This window comes from Eschscholzia californica, unplaced genomic scaffold (assembly GCF_041429995.1).
Source record: "Eschscholzia californica isolate CP2 unplaced genomic scaffold, dmEscCali1.0.p SCAF_1, whole genome shotgun sequence".
NCBI lineage: Eukaryota > Viridiplantae > Streptophyta > Magnoliopsida > Ranunculales > Papaveraceae > Eschscholzia > Eschscholzia californica.
In genome coordinates, this window is record NW_028238198.1 from 4,217,887 (window position 1) to 4,240,579 (window position 22,693).

At 34.8% G+C, this 22,693-nt stretch overlaps 2 protein-coding genes across 2 annotated transcripts; one reads left to right on the forward strand and one right to left on the reverse strand.

Annotated features, from left to right (window-relative positions):
• Window positions 1–8,973: 8,973 nt before the first annotated feature.
• Window positions 8,974–13,031, reverse strand: LOC147563398 (nucleobase-ascorbate transporter 3-like). The gene is made up of 8 exons (XM_086637521.1): window positions 12,734–13,031; window positions 12,272–12,326; window positions 12,049–12,161; window positions 11,366–11,547; window positions 11,161–11,257; window positions 10,720–10,806; window positions 9,643–9,750; window positions 8,974–9,448 (listed from the first exon to the last, which is right to left on the reverse strand). Exons 4-7 carry the CDS (start codon window positions 11,413–11,415, stop codon window positions 9,736–9,738), a joined length of 249 nt encoding a protein of 82 aa, XP_086493647.1. The 5' UTR covers window positions 11,416–11,547; window positions 12,049–12,161; window positions 12,272–12,326; window positions 12,734–13,031; the 3' UTR covers window positions 8,974–9,448; window positions 9,643–9,735.
• An 888-nt stretch (window positions 13,032–13,919) lies between these two features.
• Window positions 13,920–22,490, forward strand: LOC147563399 (uncharacterized). Its single transcript, XM_086637461.1, has 14 exons — window positions 13,920–14,351; window positions 15,174–15,264; window positions 15,391–15,475; window positions 15,727–15,811; window positions 16,178–16,247; window positions 18,000–18,069; window positions 19,301–19,346; window positions 19,436–19,685; window positions 19,809–20,014; window positions 20,141–20,215; window positions 21,028–21,097; window positions 21,699–21,779; window positions 21,891–21,970; window positions 22,101–22,490. Exons 1-14 carry the CDS (start codon window positions 14,218–14,220, stop codon window positions 22,177–22,179), a joined length of 1,422 nt encoding a protein of 473 aa, XP_086493587.1. The 5' UTR covers window positions 13,920–14,217; the 3' UTR covers window positions 22,180–22,490.
• Window positions 22,491–22,693: the final 203 nt, after the last annotated feature.

Below are 22,693 nucleotides of genomic sequence, written 5' to 3' on the forward strand. Positions count from 1 at the left end.
AGAAACGAAAATTGATTGGGGAAAGTAATTGAAATCAACTAACTCTTTCATAGTTAAAGCATGATGCTTACGCAAGATGAAACCACAATTGTTGGATGGAAAAACAAGTGTTGACACGAAATGGTAGATTTGGAATGTAAAAGATGATGGTAACAACGTTGGATGGAAAAAAAGGCTATCTCAGTTTTTCCCTTAACTTAATGGGCCACATGGGAAGCTACCCATACTTTTGGGAGTCAATCGGAAAATAACCCTTCATATTAAAGGGTTCATATCACTAAAACTCTCTCCAATGCAAAATTCAATTTAGGTGTTAAGATGATGCGGCAACTTAATATTGAGATGTCTAAAAAAGAAACTCAATATTTGAGATTTCTTTTGAAGATCTCAATTGTCCACTCAATATTAAATATAAAAACTATCCATCTAGAAAATGACACCTAAATATGTTTTTAGAGTATTGCATTAGAGATGTCTTTTGAATTGAAGATCTCAACAGTGACATTTTGGAAAGAGAAACTCAATGGAGACTTGACACGTCGGCCAATGTAAGTTCTACATTGGAGATGCTATAAATAGCTAAACATTTTTTCACAACAATAAAAAAGAAGTTTATCAAGCCTATTTGTTTCTTTTCTTCTTTCTTTTTTTTATTTGTTTTTTCTTTTGTACTTTTTTGTTTTTCTTATTTGGAGGCAACCATTCATTTTACATAAGGTAGGACGTTACATCGATTCGGAGAGGATTAAACACATAACGTTAATCTAACAACTTTAGCATAAAATTAATATAAGAACAAGGTAAACATATAATGTAATTAATAATGACATGTTAAGATGACAACTCATTCGAAGTGAGACCCAGAGGGGGCAAAGAGAAACAAAAGAAAGGAGAATGATCCTCTTTTTGAAGTGAATTGATGGTCTTAGAATTTTCGGTTAAAATTTTGTGTTACTATTTTAACTGAGTAACTTAAAAACCAAAAAGTAAGTGTCAATTGATCGGTAAGTTTGGGGTTGGTAGGTTTTGGCGATCAACCCCTTATTGGGACACTTATGGCTATATCCCCTAAAAACTATCAAATCTCAATCGTTATAACATTTGTAGTTGGTGTACATGCAATGTGATAGGCGAAAGAAAAGTGGCAGTTGTACATGTAGAATTTCCCATTTAAAAATGACTTAAGTAATTACAAGTGCACTAGTGGAAACAACCGTGGTGCACCGCTCGATACTTATCCCGGTCGAATCTCGTTTGAGTACGTGTATGGGTAAGAATTAGAGAGAAACTGTTCGACTGAGAGAGATTTTTTTTTTTGTCGAAACAACAAACGTTATAGCATTCTTAACTGTGTCTAAAACAGAAGAAAGAAAAGTTGGGAGCTGAACCGATTCTTAATACACTCTCCTAACGAGACAGAGTATCTAAAAAACCGAAAAATACCCCTTGTCTTATCAACCACCTAAGCTAAGCCATGGAGCATACCATCGCGTGCACCGGTAAGATCCTTTTGTCATTTTCCTTACTAGAATAGTAGATGGTCTCCACCTAATGAAGTCCACTTTTAGAAGAAAGAGAGAGAGAGAGAGAGAGAGAGAGAGAGAGAGTAGGTGAATGAGAGATGGAAGTGAGTGGGGGGTGGGATATAGGAGGATGAATACTCACACTGATATTGTACCTCTTCACGTGGGAGCAAGCGGGGATTGACAGCAACCTTCCCTACTTTATAAAACTTCTTTCAGCCGGTTATTATTCCACAAGACCAAACAAGAAGAGAGTGGTGGTGAAATATCAAAAGAGAGCGACCTCGTACGGATTCATTGTATTTGCCTCTTTCGATTTTTCAAGACATTTTTTTTTTTGTTGCAAGATTTTTCAAGACATAGATTCTAACGTTTCAGAGAGAGAGAGAGAGAGAGAGAGAATGAACTATATCAGGCAGGGCTTGGGCGATACATGGAAACTTTAGTTTTATACATTGTTTTTTTCTTGATGTCATATATTGCTAGAGCAAAAAAATCTTGGTCAGAAAATTTGGTTTAATCTTTGGGGTAGTTTCTCACAAAATTTTAGTTCTTGTGTCTCGAAGAAAAGGCAATAGTGGTTGCAAAGAAAGTTAGAAACAAATTTCGAAAATCTTTCTTGATCGTTTGTTCGTTCTCCATTTGCAATCTTTGTGGTAACAATATGTAGCCTTATATACTTCCAATGGATTGCAATTCTAGGAGACTATAAAGCATTAGAATGATCGTCATACTTATTACTTTTATATGATCACTGTGTGCACATAATGATGTTTCTGTTTACAAATTGTGTATCTATTCATGTGTGAGCCATATGACGAAATCGTCCAATTACTGGTTCTTATTGGATGTTATTTTCACCTTTATGGAAGAGTTATCTTCATTATACTGTGACAAGAACCGAAACCGTCCAATTACTGTTTCTGTTAACCCTACCTAAAGGCGCATTTAGAATTTGCGTAGGAAGTAGACCAGAATCCCATAATCTTGTATGGATAAACAAAGTTTTCACTAGAACTTTTCCCTTTATTCTCTAAAATCTTAACATTTCATGGCTAATACAAAGGGGGCCAAAAAATCATCTTGGTAGTACATGGTTTAATAGCATCTCTAGTGCAAGATTCAAATTGAAAAGATAAAATGTTAAATTTACAAAAGCTCTTAGACATAATTTACGACTTATGTCTACGAGATGTCAACTAAATCATTTTCATATTTGTAGAGTGTTGCATTGAAGATGCCCTTTGAATTAAGGATCTCAATAGTGCCGAATTATATTTTAAATGAGACTTGACTAATAAAAATAATTAGGTTTTTTTAGCACATACAATTGAAAATTGGGTAGGTTGGTAGATGTTTAGCAGACGAACGGACAACTTTGAGTTGGTCAAATCCGCTTGCCAGGTAGATGTTTAGCAGACGAATGCGGGCAAGGGCGCCTAACCGGTGTACCGCCCGAGTCCGTCCGTTTAATACTCACTCACAATAAAAATGAACCATTAAAAGTTTAAAGTAAAATGGTACTTTTAGATTATATTAGACTGTGACAAAACCCTCGAAATCAGAAAAACTCCAACATTTTTCTTTCCTCTTTTTTTGACTCTCTTCCACTCATGTGTCTTCTGATTCTCAAGAGCAAAACTCTAACCCTTAATCATAACGATGTTTCCTCTCTTTTGATTTTTCTCTGAGAAGTTTCTTTTTAATTGACGATCTTTTATCGAAGCGTTTTTAATTTTGTTGTTATTGTTCACTAAGTTAATGAACTTGGTGACTTTCTTTTTTGACAAAATACGATGTATATACGGTGTCCGACCTACCGGTGTCCGGCTAAAAAAACAGATCCAGACAGACATTTTTTTAGAGAAAATCCAAAATGTCCGTACGTTTTGTCGGGGTGTACGAACGGACAACTTTGAGTTGTGTCTGTTCCGCCTGGACCAGATGGGTAGTCGTGCGTGGACTATCCGTCCGGACGGATTCCCACCCCTAGGTTGGTTCAAGTTCTTTCATTTCAAGAAGACTATATATAACCCTAAAGAGGGACAATTATTTCATCACAAGAAGGCAGAAGCATTCTAGTTATGATTCATTGACTAGGCGACTAGATGTCATTTTCTTTGAAAAGCAAACCCTATCCCTAACTCCCCATTTTTTTTCTTTATTATGGAGGAGTATTTTGTTTCTTTGACCTTTAGGATCACTTCTTTTGGTTCTTTTCAATGAGTTGTGCTTATCGGTTCAGCTTTTATTGCTAGCTCTAAAAAATCTGTTTCTCTCACCAACATTATCTATCTCTCGATCTATTTCATCTTTCCTAATGGAGGATGGCTTTTTGATCCTCTCTAGAGAGAGAAAGAGTCCTCCAAGTTAACCCTAGCCAATCACCCTTTGGCACAACTATTACTCCTAACTCATGTGTAAAGTCTTTTTTGCTATTTATGCAGTCCGTTTCTTTCACTACTTATCCTTTGTCATGCTTGGATCTCATTATTATATGAAGAATTAGGTTTTGGATGATAGACAAAACTAGGGTTATTTTCAGTCAGTTGTCAAGATAACTATGCAAAAAGTTAGGTCATAAGTGACATAGCAGTGTGTCCTGATGACAATATGACCCACAAACAAGTTAGGTTTTTGGGCATTAGAACTTCCTAAACCACATCAAGGTAAGGAAACTATTTATCTACATACTCCTCTTGTTTTAACACCCATTTAGTTGCAGGAGTTCGACAACTGTTTGGCATCTATTCTGAAAATTTGGAAGTCACAAAGTTCAATTCACAGTGGAGTTGGAATTCATCTTTTATTGATTTGTTAAAGAGCATAAATAAAGTAAAAGTTGGAATGAACTTTCATGTCACTGTAGCGCCTTGAAGATTAATCTTTGTATGACGTTTCGGACTCAAGATGTCTTTGATGATGTTAGTTATCAGACTTATTCAGTTCATGATTTTATTAGTCATGTATTTTTATCATATTAAATGTCCTGACTCTTGGAGTACATGTAAAAAAAATAATTACACAGTTGAAAATTATCTTAGGATTTATGTAACTTGACATTTTAATTATATGCAATTTTAGTGATTTTAAAGGTTTATTCTTTTCAATCGTTTGGAATCTTTTTGTAGGTTTCTTTCTCTAAACATGTAGTACATTAGTAGGTTCTATAAATTCTCGTTTGGTCTTATAAAGGATGAATATCTTCATAGAACATATGTAGTTCATGTGGAAATTGTTTTTGATTTTGTGGCTCTTAATGTATTACTTTTCTTTTTAACTTGTAAGCTTTTGATGGTGGGAATTATCTCTTTAGGTTGTGATGGAATACAAGTATTTCCTCAAATTAGAATTACTTATCTCATCTTATCTTATTTGGATATAGACATGTTCAACCACTCAAGGTGTGACACCTTAAGCATTGTACAATTGGAGCTCACATGCCAAGCATACTAAATTTAAGCCCTAATTTTAGGAACCCAATAGTGAGGCTTCTTTGCAGCCAACTCCTTGGTTGATAGATTAAAAAGGGATACTAGCATAGTTAGTGGTATTCCATTTCAATGATGAAGACATTTGAGAGTGATGCATATGGTAAACTATATATATGTGATTTCTAAGATATTTTTAGGAGAAATGTATATCTTCTATGGGAAATAAGCTTGGCAGATATCTAGCTACTTTTCTTTTATGTGTACTCATGATGTCGAAGTAGATGATGAAAACCAAAAGTTGCTTGGTTCATGTGCTGCAATATATTGCACAAAATGTGATAGTCCCATGTTGTTTAGGGGAGCATAGAGAGTCTAGGTTGTATGTGCAAGATCAAGCTCAGTAAGTAATGAAATATTTTTCATTGGATCACGTGGAGTCTTCTGTAGGAACAAAACTTTCTCTCTGTTAGGATTGGGTCGTGGTGATAAAAGTGGGAACAATATTGGTACTTGTTGGGGTTTAAGTTGTCACAAATGATATGACATAGGGAGATCTAATAGTCTCACATTGCTTAAGGGAGTGCCAGAACCTTGGCTATATGTGAGAGCTCAAGCTTAACAAGTACCAAAGTCTTTTAGACGAATTTGTAGAGCGCCTTCACTAACTAGCAATAACAACCCCTATCTGTTAGACTTTGGCCTAAGCAGCAAAAGCGAGGACAATATCAATTGTTAGCAGTTTGGGTGGTCAAATAAAAGATGGCAATTGTATGTGGGGATTTATAGCTGGGATGGGCCCATTTTCCCTGTAATGAAAGTTTGGCAGTTATAACAATCATACAATGGTAGTTGATGATAGTTTAGTGCCTGGTTGATGTCTACAACAAGGACAATGAAAATGCCTTCGGTGGAATCGAAAGTACTGAGTATAGCTAGCCAGGAAAGCTGGCTAAGAAGGTGGATACAACAAAGACAGGACATCTTATAGACTTGTGTGGTGAAATAGTAGTGACTCGATCGTCTGATCCTTTAGATCCCGAGGTCACTCACTTTTCCTTTAGAAGTCTCTATATTTATATAAACATATCCAACTATGTATATCATATTTGATCTAAATAGGACTGTAACTAGATGTACAAACCTAACATAAAAAGAGAATTTTAGGGTACGCATTGGTGATGAATTTTACTTGAGCGGTTGCGGTTATTGATCAGTTGTTGCATTAATAGGTGTCAACAATACTATATATTATACATCGCAAGTAAGATCTAGGTTGTTCAACAAAAAAAAAGTAAGATCTAGGTTTTATATGATACCTAGCTTTATAACCGAATGGCCGGTCCTCTTGCTTGAGGATATATTCAAATACCATAACCAAGAGGACTTCTGGGTCAGGCGGAAGGTTTTCTTCTCAGGGGATGCTAACTATACAGATATTTAGCCCGTATATGTAGGCTTGCTCCTTCACATGAGGGTAACGTTGGCGGGTTGGGCTGAACCCATCTCACTCCAACCCTCCAAGGCTCCAATCCAACCTAATGTGAGGGTGTAAATGAACAAATGGTCAATGGTGTAGCCATGTAGTCGCCCGCACATTTAGAATTTCCGTTTTTCTTGAGTTTGAAAATGGGGTAGTCATTTGTACATTTAGAATTTCCCGTTTCTCCTGAGTTTGAAAATGAAATTGTGGTATCTAACACGATCTCTCAGCATAGGTCCTTTTATCTTTCTTTCCAACTCTAAAACTTTCCAAAGAAAAACAACAAATATTTTTATTTTCAAAACATTTCTCCTTGTTTAAGTCTCATGAAGTCTTTAGCTAGAATTGCCAACAAGAATTGTGTCATGGGCCAAGAATGGACTTTGGGATGCTTGTAAATTTCTTTAGCTAAGTTCATCTTATTGACCTACTGGGCTCAATACTTGGAACTGATGGACCAGCCCAAAGTGAGATGAACAGGTTAAGGGGAATTGTTAGGGCACTCCTCTTTTAACCAACCCAACCTCACCTTCTTGACTTGGGCTATTGATGTGGATCAAGTCATGGTTAAATAAGTGTTTTTTTTAAATGGACTTCGATCTATGTTAGTCATTGCAGGGCACTGATACTGATACATCATCATAAAGATGTGATAAGCACGATAACCACCTAAACTAAACTACGAACAAAAGGGGCCAAAAGCCCGACAATATATTAAAGAGCCTAAAGCCTAACAAACTGTGTTTTTGAGAAATCGACTATGATCTACGTTAGTCGCTACAAGGCATTGGTACATCATGAAGACGCGATAAGCACGATAACCACCTAATATAAACCAATAAACGAAAGATGCCTAAAGCCCAACTACATGAAAAGAGGCCTAAAGCCCGACAAACTTACTCTTTATATATTTAATAACTCAAATTCAATAACTATAGGTTCCACCTTTTTGGGAGTCAAATTGGGACTTTCAGTACTTTGGATTTTATATCAACACTAGGCATAACCCGTGCCCTCAGGGCACGGACAGTTGTATTTGGTAAATTATAAAAGTTTAGTGGTTTTGGTCGATAAATATGAATAGTAAGTACATCACATTTACAAACAATAAGAAACAAAAAGACATTAAAAAAAAATAAAAAACAAGTTAATAGTTTAAAAATAAATAAATTTGAAATCAATTATAGGTGTTGAAAGCTACATAAGAGGTTCCTATAGGTTTTCAAGTCGTTTAGAGGAAGAAGAAAAATTTATTTTACTTTTATAAGAGGTAATTTATATCAAAGAATCGATCAAAGATAAGTTGTTGGTGAAATTTAAAGAAGAAAATCAAGAAAAAGTTTATAACAAAGAAAACCCTATAAAAGAATTAACGACAAAGAGAGATGTGTCCCTACCGGTTTACATAGTTCAAAAAGTCTAGTTAAAAGATCATAAATCTACCAGCTAATTGACTTTTTACTCATCTCAAGAAGAAATTGAAAGTAAAAAAAAAATAGATTCAAATCGTAATATCATTACAAAAATAAAAAAAATAATAATTCACTCTCCAAAAGAGATGGTCTTCTAAATCTAGTAGAATCGATACAAACAGATTGAAAATCAAAACTCCAAAAAAATGATTTTTCACTTCAGAAAGAGGAAGATAGAAAACAAAAATAACATAATTTAATAAAGAAAGTGATAGATTTATCTTGTATTTACAATTGTATTTGTATTTACAATTAAATATTTCACTAAACTTAAAGAGAATACACAACATCAAGTTAATCATACATTACTAATTACATACTAATAACAAAATTAAGAAAATATAATACTAATTGAACTAAGAAAAACTATCCATTAAAAAAATAATATTGAACAATTTTGTTGTCGACATAAATTTCTTCTACTAAAATATGATCAGTCTTTCAACAAATAAGAAACATGATTTTCTTCTCATGAAACTCCTCAGAAACAGAATCAGTCTTTCAACAAAAAAAAAACAAATGAGAAATTGGAAAGATAGGGGGAGAAAGAGGTGTAAGAAAGAAGGTTGTAGGAGTAAAATATATATAGAAGAGAAGGGATAAAATCCATTAATCTTCTTCTTTTATAACTGAAAAACTATTAATTTTTGAGAAGTTATGGAAATAGAGAGGTTACGAGACTGAGATCAAGGGTTATGATTTAAGGAGATTCTAGGGGTTGAGATCTAACGGTTACATTTTCATAACTTAAACACAATCAATTTTTAAAAGTTAATGGAGATAATTAATTGTGAATATTATATAGATGATAAAATTAAATTATCATTAATTTTATGATGGAGGTTATAATTTGAGGATAAGTGTCAATTAGTTGAGATTTAACGATGGAGGGTTAAGATTTATCATGGGATAACGAATGGCTAGATTTATCTTTAGTTTGTCTTTGATTTGTCTTTGAGTTTGTCCCAGTACTCAACATCCTATTTTATATAATAGACTAGGTATAACCCGTGCCTCCGGCACGACTGAACGGTTGAACCTGTTTGATGCATTACATTACCTTCTTCACTAAAAAAAGACAGGTTCTATACCTTCTTCACTAAAAAAAAATCCTATACAAACTCCTTAATAGTTTAAGGAAGGGGAAAATACGAATATTTAAAAACTTACAAATTAAAACAAATTCCTCAAACTCCTTTGGAATGGCCTTGGAGTCAAAAATCGATGGTTGTCCTAGTCAACACATGGTTCGGTAGGAATCTAGGACAAAAATCAACTGATTTGCCTCTTTCACATCGTTGTGCCATATTTTCTGGGTTATAAACAAATATTGAAGATGAGAAACACAAATATTGGACTATGAATAGAATTAATATGGGCACCTTGAAATGAATTCTGCAAATCTGAACCATCATCAAATCGATCAAGAAATTGTACTATCAGATCCACAAACCTTGAAACAACTTTGATGAAGAAAGAAACACAAACATTTGGCTATAAATACAATTAACACTTGCACCTTGAATTCAACTCTCCAGGCTGAATCAACATCAATCAATCAAGAAATAGTAAAAATCAGATCCACACTAATCAGTAGCAACTAAAAAAAGTGATTTCTAGAAAAAAAATTTATGCTCGATTTCAAAGCAACTCCAGATTAGTGTTATTCCAAACCAAATTAAAATAAAGATAGAGATGCTAAATTTTTTAGAAAATAAAACTGTATAAATTACCTGTGAAGATGGAGGTGAAGATGTAATTAGGCAAAGGAATTATATAGATTGTTGTTCAACCTCCCTTCATAAGAGTTTTAACTAAAACTCCCTTCATTTAGTTTGTAACTGAAAATCATTTAACCAGATTAAATGGAAAATGTGAGAGGTTGATTAAATAGGAAGAAATTTAGTTTGTAACGGTCAAATTAATGATTCTTTAACATGAATCATAATTGAAAAGGATCTGATATTAGTGTTGATCTGGGACGGAGGGTTGGATTTATCCCAATGTTATGCACGTTTTATTTGCTTTGTTATTCTTAAATAAATAGAGGGTCAAGATTTGTCATATGATAACGAACGGTTAGATTTATCTTTGGTTTGTCTTTCGGCTTGTCCCAGTCAGCACTCCGCATCCTATTTTATGTAATAGATATATATATATATATATATATATATTCATGACTAAATACGCTTCAAATACTCGCAACCTACTTTCCAAAAGAACTATTTGTTCGAAACCTGGATTTGTATTCTTTAAACTGACTACTCTGTGAAGAGTTACTTTTAGTTGCTAAGAAAACTAAGAGCAACATAAGCACATACCTGAAGAGGTTTTTTCTTGAATCTTGAATCACTTTCTTATCTGAAACAATATCTCACTAATTCGATGCGGCTAACCCAGTATCAGACTTCTCAATTGTTGTTGCTCAAGTGAAAACAAGCGCTACTGTTGAAGAAACATTAATCTCCTATGCTAAAAAGCCTAACTAAATACTACCTATTGCGGTACCAAGGCACCACACTCCACACGGCAACTTATCAAACCCCATTATTACATAAATACAAGCTTAATTGCGCAAAGAGTTTTCATTATAGATCAACCTAACCACTATGTAATAGTTTTTATCCTTTCAAAAGAAAATCTACTAATCTTTAGACATTTAGTGCTGTCCAAGTATTCACTCACGGTTATATACCGTGACAAGATCTCTGTCGAAATGTAGCACATGTTGAAGAGGATTTAGAGACAGAGCTACTTTTCATAATAGAATAAAGGCACAAACATACAAAACTTAAGATTTATAGACAAACCTGGACACCAACACTTCGACTAAGCACCGTACATGGAGGAGGTGTAACACCAGAAGACCTTGCTGTTGCAAAATGTGTTGCAGCCGACTGAAATCGACGAGAATTACATGAGAAATCTAGTTACTACTTGTGAATAAAATGGTCAAACAGAATTGTGAAGCGGACTTTGGCTGAGGGGTAACATGTGTGTCTCTCCATTGCGACATTTTGTCGTTGAGGTTTAATTTGTGGTCACATATATAAAACTGTCGTCCCAATCCGAAAGAAGAGTAACCGAACAAAATTGTGAAACACCACTATTTGGTCGGGTAGTAACATGTATCTCTCCAGTCTCCACTACAGAGAACAAATCAACTCATGGTTGTAACCTCTATAAAACTTTAACCCCAATTGAAAAGAACAATTGCCAAACAAAAGTTTAGAAGGAAATGCCATCGATACCTCAGATGCTGCAATTAGTGCAGCTGCCATCATCAAAAATATATGATTTGCTTTGAAGATGGGTGCACCCCATTGAAAAGGGTAAGACATTCGAACCCTACAATTTTTATGGAAATTAAAATTCACCGAGTTTCTTTTATTATGTGAAGAGATCGAAACACCAACAATGAAAAACAACAAATATGATGTATTTAGGATTATATACCATTGAGCAGATGATATAAGAAGGTTGGAACTATCAGTCCGGCAGTTCATCTTTGTTTCTTCACTAACGTTGTTATAAGCACCACTAACTGTGAGCAAGGCAGCCAAAGCCCAAACAATTCCAAGACTGATTAGTACCCCAAATTTTTCAAGGATCTTACTTCGCAAAATACGATTCAAATACTGCAAGGAATGTAAAATAAGTGTTAGACAAAAAAAATTTCACACGTGAAAAGGCATGAGAAAATAGTCCCACATGAATGTTATCTCACATTTCATAGACCATAAATCATGATCATTAGAGGCTACTTCATCGAATTTTTTGTTGTTGAAAAGCTAAATTGCAAGTTATTAATCCGAATTCTCAAATTTCAGATTTTAGAACTTGACTACACGAGTTCACGACTTCTAAAGAATTTTTCTCTCATCAAAATCAATAAATTATACTCCAAATAATAGAGTTGTACACGAATATGTTTAGCAATTGAGTAAATATAGAAATATATTCAAATATGAAAATCCTAGATCGCTATAACCGTTGTGTTGAATTGAGGAAACAACAATTGGAAAATCAAGGAACATGAATAGCCTTTCAGTATCAAGATGAACTCACAATCTAGAAAAATGTTGGACAAATAAATAAAAAGCTGCATGCCTAATTATCAAAGAGTCTAAAACGGTTACCGCAAGTAGGAAGAACTTGAAAATCTCTGAATGAGTTGCGCTGCAAATTGCTCAGTCTTCACACTTTCTTTCGCAACTGTGATTGTACCCTCCTAATCGTCCACAATCTAAAACTGGACAAATGACAAAGAAGGTTACACAATAATAAAAGGGCAGAGAAAATAAAACCTAGTAATGAACGATAATGTTCTGAATTGAGGAGAAAAAAAGAGAGATTATGAACCTGGGACTTGTTCTCGAATTCAGTGGGTTGTTGGGTTCACAGGATAAAACAATATCTATGCAAATACAGAAATACTCACCTAATTAATTATTTATGAAAGAAATGTTCTGAATTGGATTATACCCAATTGATGAAGGAGGTGAAATCAAAAAAGAATTGATCAAGAAGCCACACCTGACTAAGCAATATATAGAGACAGAAACTGATAAATCTATCCCAAGAAAAAGAAACTTGTACTTTCTCCAAAAGCATTGTCATGAATAAAAAAAAGTAGGAAGATTGGAACTCTTAGTGTTATAAACAGTTGAATCAAAATCCCATTTTGGTGTAATGAAATTTCTCATAAATAAAAGAACAATAAAAACTTTGGAAGTCTCTGCTGTAATTTTATGAATGTAAAAAATCATAATTTTATGCAAAAGGAGATAAATAAAAAAAAATGAATTAATCTAGAAGCCACACCTGATCAATCGATGCTTGCAAGCATAGATTATTCAGATTAAATTTATAAATTTGGGGGAAAAACTTCATGAATAATTGAAAGAATTGAGTAGACCACTGTTTAAAGCCCTTTAGAATTCCAAATAAAGTCGTCCGATTATAACGCCCTGACACGATGAGATGAAATGAAGAATTGGGGGAAGATTTGGAGTGGGTTTTAGTGGAATTGAATGAAGATTGTAACGCCCCTGACTCGTGATGAAGCCAGACGTTTTTTTGCAATGGAAGATTGTAACCCCCGTGAAACAAATCTAACCGCGGAAATGGGGAAGCTTGTGAAAGGTTTTCTTATCAGAGGGTTCAGATTCATAATTTTGTTAACTTTCTTGCATTGCGAGGGTGAACAATATTTCTTTTTCTTGGGTAGGTAATGGATCAAACGGTTAAGATGCTATAGAAAAGCCAACGAACGTCCAGATTTGTCTTTCGATTTGTCCCAGTCAGCACAAAACATTGTGTTTTGTTATATAGATTATCAACCACTTGGAGAACTAAAATAAGTGTTAATTCATATAAACCGACGGGAAAAAACAACGAAAATAATAGTAAAAGTGGTGGTTATAGTAACTTTTATTTTTAATTTATTCTACTTAAAGAAAAACTATTTTACTTATTTTATTTTATTTATAATATAATATTTAATTTGATTGTCATTCCTTTGGATTCATTCCTGTTGGGATAAATCTATTTCTACAAAACTTGTTCATTATTTATATAATATATAAATAAGTAATGTCTTCATTTTTTTTGTTTTTGGAAATTGACTACGATCTTGCAATGATATATCAGAGATCCGATAAACACGATAACCGCCTAATTTAAACTCTTACAAGAACAGATCTAAAGTTCAACTAAACTATTGCCTAAAGCTCAACTACGTTATTTATACTTTAATAACTTAAATTTTAGAATTTATGTCAACATTATCAACCAATTGAACGACTTAAGATCTTCATTTTTGAAAATTAGAAGTAGGACTGTAGGAGTATGGTTATAAGTTATTTATTTATTTTCTTAATAAAGAGATGCTTCCCATTAGAGATGAAAATGAGAAGTATGATTATAGTTGTGCATAAAAGTATAAGGGCATTTTCGTCCGTAAATCAATTTTTGTGGATGACATAGTCAACAGAAACATTTCTTCCCCCAAGGGCCAAATGCCAAAACAAAACAAAAAGCAAAATCAAAAGCTAAAAAATAAAAGAAGAAGAAGAAGAAGATATAGAAGAAATGATAAAAATCAAAAGCAGTTTCTTTTGCTACAGAAATTGGGTTTAGATTCAAAGTCATATCATTTAATTGACCTTTTCATCGATCTTCTCCTTTAATGTTCTTCTCCGATTCTTAACTCAATTACAGTTACTTTTCTCTTAAGCTATTGCATCCCCCTATTGAGAGAGAGGGAGAGAGGAATTTGGATTGTGGGTTTTGGTTTTTGTGTGGTTATGTTTCAAAGAAGAACGATGAGTTGGAGAAGAGTGGCTAAATCTGCTCAGGCTTTGGCAGCTCACAGTTTTCTCTTCTGTTTCACGCTTTTGCTCGTACTTAAGCTTGATCATACTGTTTCCTACTCTTGGTGGTTAGTATTACTCACTTATTTCTTTCATCTCAATCCCAACAAGTCCCAATTTTTCTATGAAATTAGAGAGTTTTATAACATGGGTGGGTATCAATTATCAATTTTTATGTGTATAAATCAATCCCACTTGATTCCTTTATTGAGTGTATCCCAAGAATTGGAGATGGATATTTGCATGTGGGATGAATGGATTCTTTTTTATGCCTCAATCTGAAAAATCAGATTCCATTTGTTTCAAAATATTGATTGGGTAGTATTTCTCATATTTATTGTTGTTGAGAGTTGAGACTTGAGAAAGAAATTTAGGGCCATAAAATTGTTGTTACTAATTGGAATACTTTAGCTTAACATAAATGATGTGGAGTTATTGTCTATCTACACTGAGTTTTTTTAGCACATTTATCTTGAAGGAATGAGGCCCTTTTTGTAGATATATCATTGAACTATGACCACAATTTCATAGCTTCCTAGTTGTCCGGATGATTGAATTGAGAAGTCAATGTGTATGTTAGCTGTTTGCGAGATAGTGTAAGAAGGGGAGACTACTGTTTTGTGATTAATTATAAGATCTAAGCTCTAAATAGTAAGATTAACTTGCCTAAAAAGTGACATGCCGTTGAGTACCTGTAATAGTGCCACATAGTACAATGATATCGTGGAGCCTTAGGCAAGAACAAAACTTCGTAATCGTTGGGTTTGAGCCTAGTGTCTAAAGCATCGACAATATCAATAACTGTTGTGGCTTGGGGCATTACACTACCACTTAGTTCTTATAAACTATAATGCTTTCTCGTACCCCTTGATTTTATTTTAACTGTTCAGGATCGTTTTTGCCCCCCTCTGGCTATTTCATGGAGTTGTTGCGCGAGGCAGATTCTCATTACCAGCTCCATCAATACCGCATGATCGCCATGTATGATATAATTTCATACTATTTTGGAGCTTATTTATGGCAACTTATTTCTAACATTCCATTCAAATGAAGTTTTTGTCACATGCCCAAGTGATTTTAGGGAAAACTCTTCTCTTTCTTGGACAGTGGGCACCTTGTCATGCCATCGTGGCTACACCATTGCTTATTGCATTTGAGCTCCTCCTTTGTGTGTATCTGGAGAGCATTTATGGTACATACTTGACTCCCTGGAAAAATAATTTAGAGGTCTGTAGTTGGAAATAATGATTATTTGATCTTCATGGGCCTTTTACAATTATAACTTCATCCGTTAAGAGACCATTGATCACGCAAAAGAAGGTTGATTAACACTTACGAACTTCGATATCTTTTTAATTCTTCAAATTCCTTTTGTAAGCATTACTTCTGGTTCATACATCATTAGATGTACTTATTCTGCTTTTTTTCCTTTTTCATGTACAGTTCAAGGTTTTGCAGCGGTAAACTTAAAAATTGTCTTTCTTCCCTTGCTTGCGTTTGAAATGACAATTTTAATTGATAATTTCAGGTATTTCTTTCTCGTGTGATTTTACCAAATAATTAAGTTTTCAGTTTATTAGCACCTTGTGTCAGAGATAAATGGAGGACTATGAAGTGTTTGAAATCATTGTCTTCCTCAGATATCTACATTGAATTAGTAATATGAGCATGAGTTTTCTAGTTAACTTATGTGTATATCAGTGGGGGACTTCGCTGATTCCAAATTTGCTGTAAACTATTTCCACTTAGTGTTTTAGTTTAATTTCCTTGCATATTTATATATATGTGCAGACATAAGTCTATAGGATGACTCCAAAATTACCACCTGCTTAGTCGTCGCCGATCAATCCCAATGGTTATTTAGCCTCATTAAACTTTATTATCTCTTATCCAGAATGTGCAGAGCTTTAATGCCAGGAGATGAAGAAAACATCAACGATGATGCTATGTGGGAGATGCTTCCGGTAATTCTCTAATTTGGTGACAGGTTTAATCCAAGCATTGCTCCTTACCATTAAATGTTTAATTGGAGATATGTAACAGTAAATCGTCTTTGTACCTTTAGAGCTTAATTTGTACAGGTAGGGACTTTGACCTATTTGGCTGTACTCCAAACTTCTACTTTTCTATCAGCAGTTCGCAAGGCTCACCTCAGTGAGCTTTTGCAATTTGTTAGACAAAATTTTAACTCACTAAGAGGATAGACGTAGATGCTCTAATCTTTACATCGGAAAATATTAAGAGACCTATTAACTTTCTTCTTCCTCAATTGCGACGATTTTGCGAGCAAATCTTCTTTGACAAAGGCTACAGACTCTCTTAATGGCAGGCTTTGGTTTTGCTATTTCATGAGTGCTAATGGGAGATTTTGGGTGGGATTATTGCTTAAGGTCCATGGAGTCACGTCTTTTGCCTGCTTCCCTGGAATTACTTAGGGCATCGAAATAACTTCATTCCAATGCTGCCATTACTTGTTAGCACTTGAATGAGCTTATTGAACCCGATCAGGGGCGTGGGTAAGGGGGTGCGAGCCGTGCCATCGCACCGGGGCCCCCTCTCCCTAAGGCCCCTAATATGAAAAAATTAAACAAATAACATTATAAGATGGAAGTTACTAATCTAAGACACTTGCAAATGTTAGTTCAGTTGGTGATCTACTGACCTCAGAACGTAGGGGTCGCGTGTTCGAAACTGCCAAGCTACGTGAAATATAAATTTTTGGTGTTTTTGGTGTTTTTGGTGTTTTTGGTGTTTTTGGTGTTTTTGGTGTTTTTGGTGTTTTTGGTGTTTTTGGTGTTTTTGGTGTTTTTGGTGTTTTTGGTGTTTTTGGTGTTTTTGGTGTTTTTGGTGTTTTTGGTGTTTTTGTGGGCAATTGAGACCTGATTTTTGTGGGCAATTGAGACAAGATTTACATTGCCCCCTCTCCCTTTAAGGTCCAATGTAAATCTTTTTTTTTTCTGATGCGCTAAATGGTTGTAGTTAGTAGGTTGGTTCAACCATGACTCATGTTTATTTCGTAGGTCTGTTAAAGGGATTTATTTGAACAACTTAAATGTCGATACGAAGCCAAAATAACAAAACTAAAATTTGACGTTTCAATTTTCTTACTCTCCATTCTCTTATCTTTCTTTCTCCTTCGCTTTTTTAATTTAATAGGTTTTGACTTTCTTATCCGTTGAATTAGTTGTTTCTTCTATTTCCAATAGTCTTTTAGGCAAAAATAATTAATATTTACTGTTATAGATTCTTTAATTATATATTTAGTTTGTTCCACGGATACTATTATAGTTCGTATTATGAAATTGTGACTTAGATTCATTACTTACAATAAATACATCATAGTTAATTTGAGTATTTATTTTGAATAATTATTTGCGGTGTATGATTTCATTAATACTGTCTTATTGCGACATAAGGGGCCCCAATTATGATTTCGCACCGGGCCTCCAATATCTCAGCCACGCCACTGAACCCGATGCTTATATTTGGGGAATATATATCCTATAATCTTAATAATCTAGACTAGTTCTTTTCAATAGAAAAGGTAAGTGTCTTAAAATGCAGGGTTTGTGTTGTATTGCTCATGTGACTATACATACAAAACCACATATTTTTTATTTGTGTATGTATATCTTTGTATTTCTCTAGTATATCTAATGGAATGCCTTTTAATACACATAGTGAAACTCACTAATACAGCCATCTCTGTTCCCTAGCATTTTTGGGTTGCTGTCTCCATGATTTTCTTACTTGCTGCGACGATATTCACCCTTCTTAAGTTATGTGGTAATTTCTCAATCTCTCTGAAAAATCTTATCTTCTCATGCTATCACTGATTCCTGTTATATTTTCTTACAATATGCCACTGACTCTTGACTTACCCATTCTTTTAGTAACGTACACTGCATGCTGTCCCAAGTAATAAAACATGAACTTCCACCTCTCCTGGTAGAGCCGTAGGCATCTGTCTGTAAGAGGCAGAGTGAACAAAATAATGTGATAAAAACAGATTTTTATTTCCATTCCTTCTGGGTGATTTCTTCAAAATCAGTTGTCATGAATCTTGTGGTTAGTTAGTCTAACTTGTTCTTAATACGAGTACAATATATCTAGGTTTCCTTACTGTCTCGACATTAGAATATATCTTGAAGTAGACATGGAAGTTGATGCATGCCACCCCATGACCAAGTCGTAACAAAAGCACAGGAATATTTAGATGCCTCTTGTAAGAAAAAGAAACTCAAAAGACCTCATGTAAGAAGAGATTCAAGTGACCTCTCTTGTGCATACGCTAACTCGAGAAACTTCTTCGACACGTTCACATTTTCTCACGAAGAACTGTCCATGGAATTGGTTGTACACAGTATCGTCATCCAGCCTCGAGCAGAAGATGAAACTCAAGTGGCTAACCTCTTGCATACTTAAACGTGTCAACTGTCAACCATGCCGCCAGCCCATGGGTCGGAACTAGTTCTTCTCTGCAAAGTCGTGAGCATCACATTCCCTCTAATGTCAAAGTTATTAGCAACCTGTGCTTCTACGTCTGATTAGATAAATAAAAAAACAATAGATCAGCATAAGATCTGCTCTGTCAATATCTGCTCACTGGTTTGCAGTGTTATTGCATTTTGTTGTTTGGTTGTGCCCATAGATCTGAGAGCATCCCATAGCAAGCTCATATGCAATTAGTGAAGTATCTAAGCAAGCGCATTGGTGCCTAGTGAAACTTATGATGTAGTTTCTAGGCACATATGTTTTCCTAAAATGGCATGGCGGTTTTTTAGAGGGCCATAAACCTCCACAGCCAAGAGCCGTACACTGCTCTCCGTAGTGAAGAGCATGTGTTACCACCCAACCAAACAAGGATTCAGCTTATAGGCAATATTCATGCATGTGTACAATTGTTAAAGTTTATATTAAAAATGAGCTGATGAAATAAGATTTTATTTGATAGTGGCAGAATTCAGATTAAGTCATTTACTTATGCAAAATGATTAACTTTCTTACTGTAATGCAGGTGATGTAGGTTCTTTAGGATGGTGGGATTTATTTATAAATTTTGGGTACTATTTATTTACCTTTATTATTTGTTTTTCTTAATGGTCGTTATTTTCATTTCATTTCCGCCTATTAAATTGAGTTTTACCTGCAGAATCGCAGAATGCTTTGCCTTTCTTGTTTGCACAAAGTGGTCTAACCCAATGATTCATAGGCATAGTAATAATAGAGATGCTAGTACTTCTTCTACACCTATTAGATATCTTGACTGGAATAGTGGTTTAGTAGTTTCGCCAGAAGAGGAGCAACGCCAAGACAGAATTTGTAGCCTTCAAGATATTGGGGGCCACGTTATAAAAGTTCCCTTAATTGGTTTCCAGGTCCTACTTTTCATGTATTTAGAGGTATGACAAGCTTTGAGGGTCGATTTTCAGTTGTACAATTTCAGACACCTTTAAAAATGTCTTGAGAAGCTTTAGAATACTCGGCCTTTATAGTTTTCTCTTCTTTTTTACTTCAAATTTCAGGGAACACCACCTGGTGCTAGAAACATTCCACTTCCAGTACTTTTCTCTCCACTTTTTGTACTGCAAGGTGTTGGGGTCGTGTTTGTATTTTTCCGGTTAGTGGAGAAGATTGTTATTCTACTACGCACTGGAGCTGGTACAGCACGATATCTCACTATCTCATCGAGGGTTCGTGATTGCTTTGGCTTTCTAAACCGTGGTTCAAGGTACGTCTCATAAATTTCGGCAGATGCAGAACTAGATAATTATTTTCTGAAGCAAATTATCACTGGAGATGATGCAAATACTGTTTAATAAATTTAAGTTATATTTTGGCAAATGCCTAATATCAGACTGCTTGGCTGGTGGTCAATTGATGAGGGAAGTCGAGAAGAAACAGCGAGACTTTATCAAAATGGGAATTCTGGGTTAGTTCTTGAACTTCTTGTACTTGCAACCTTAACTAATTAAATGTGTACTAGTGTTATGTATTTGTATTAGGTGAATGTGAGAATGCCAGAATGGTACTAAAAAAATCTGTGACATGGGAAAGAGGAAAATGAAAACTGAACACAAACCTGAAATGTTTATGTTTAACAAATCACGGTAGCTTTAAAAAAGATGAACCCTTTTCAAAAGTATTTCTACAAGAAGGTAAAGAAGCATCAACTTCTCCGCTGTGTCTCGAGACTTTGTCGGTTGAGTTCCTATATCTTCATGTACCCATTATTCAAAAAAAAAATATCTTCATGTACCCTTCAGAAGCTCATGAAACATCACTCAGCCTATAACTTTATATAAGCTCCATCTCATTTTGCCTCGTATTGATTTCCGTCATGGGATCAAGGTACATAGATTGGCGGCACTTAATTGCATGGGAAGTTTGGATATAAAGACCTGAAAGAAAACATGATTCCCAATATTTGACCTCCCAAACAAGTATTTGGCACTTCAAATTGTATCTCGGGGCACATATTAGCAAAAAAAAGAAAAAGAAAGGGAAAAGTACAATATATTAAGGGAACGTGATGACTTCCTATGTGTTTCATCTCAACTTTCATACTGTATGTTTGTCGTAACAACATATTATTTGTCAATATGTTTAATCCTTTTGAGGTTTATGTACTAGTAATATGTATGTTTGTAGCTTTGCATGGTTTAGGTTTCTAGCACGCGCCAGTGGAGGTTTTGACATCTAGTTCTGGTTACTAATACTTGTCAATACCAATGCAATTTGCAGGTATAACACTTTTTCTAAGTATCCTCCTGAGATAGTGAAGAAAATGCCTAAAAAGGATCTTGCCGAGGAGGTGAAGCTTATTTCTCATAATGTTTTCCTTTACATACTAGTTTAGGCCTGTGAACAAGGCCTCCGTATATCATTGCTTTGATACAGCAAGTTGCACACAATCCATCCACCATTCTTGATCAAGTCTAATTGCTTATTTAGCTTATTTCTCATAATGTTTTCCGTATAACCGATGAGTAGAATATACTCATATTAATGTTTAGGTTGTCTATTTATGGGTTTCCCTAATTATGTCCAAGTCTCGATAAAGAATTATGTCATGTCGTACCTCAGTCTTAATTAGTTCAGATATTTTTAGTATCACCCAGATTATCTAAATTTACATCACATGCCACACATTTAAGTCTAAGAAACGACGTTCCTACATAAGTAAAATTGTCAACTTAGTTGCATGTTGAATTTGTGAGACCTTCCTTTCTGTGTTAAACAGTGAACTCGTCCTTGTCAATGTTACATGATTTTGAGCTACTTGACCTTTATAATATTTATGTCCTCTGTCTGTAGTTGATTCTCACTCTTTTATGCTCTCTGTTCAATATATTTCTTCGACAGTACTTTCTACTTGTGTTTATTATTCGGTCAATTCCATTTTGATCATTTAGGTTTGGAGGCTACAAGCAGCTCTTGGTGAGCAAGCAGAAATCACAAAATATAGCCAGCAGGAGTATGAGAGACTTCAAAATGTAATTTCACAACTTCAACTATTTCCTGCATATGTGTGATTCATTAAATTGTCACCAAATTGTCACGATACCCGATTATTATGTTTACACGTTTTCTTCATGGGATGGCAGGATAAAGTCTTGTGCAGGATATGTTTTGTGGCGGAGATAAGTGTGGTCTTGCTTCCATGCAGACATCGTATCCTCTGCAGGTACGCACATACACTTCCAATTATATTTCGACAATTATTTGCATGTGCAGTATATAGAACTGGGAAAAGCAGAGAATTTCAATATCTTGAAAATTTTGATATCCTCTTTTAATAATGGGTTTATTTACAGTATTTGCTCCGAGAAGTGTAAAAAATGCCCAGTATGCCGAGTCCCTATTGAAGAGCATATGTCTGTATATGATGTATAGTACGTTAAAGTCCTTCTTCGTCGATGTGTGGTTAAGGAAATAGGAACCTTAAAGCGGTCACGGACTCGCGGTACCTGTTCTTGCTTTGACTCGACGCTTTCAATTGTTGTTTTGCTTGTTATGTTTTTGTAGAAAATGCTGTCTCTCTCTCTCTCTCTCATCAAATTGCTTCAGCATAAACTGCAATCACAATATATTTCTCTTTATATATGTACATATAAGTTACTGATTGAAACGCCATTCGTGAACATTCTAACTAGTTGCAGAACCTTCCTGCTGTTATAAAGTTTCGTTCCCGTTCCGTTCCTAAACCTCTGATATTACACTGTTGATGTGATCTGTGCATAGTTTGAATATGAACTAGTTTCAATAACTCCATCCGTGTCATCTTTTTATTTAGGGTTGTTTCCTGATTGGCCCCCTAAAGTGTGGCCGGTTTCCGCTTTTATTTCTGCTTTAGTCCCTTGTGTCTTTCATCTTTTTCTCTTTTTTCTCTCTATAATTGGACCTCAAA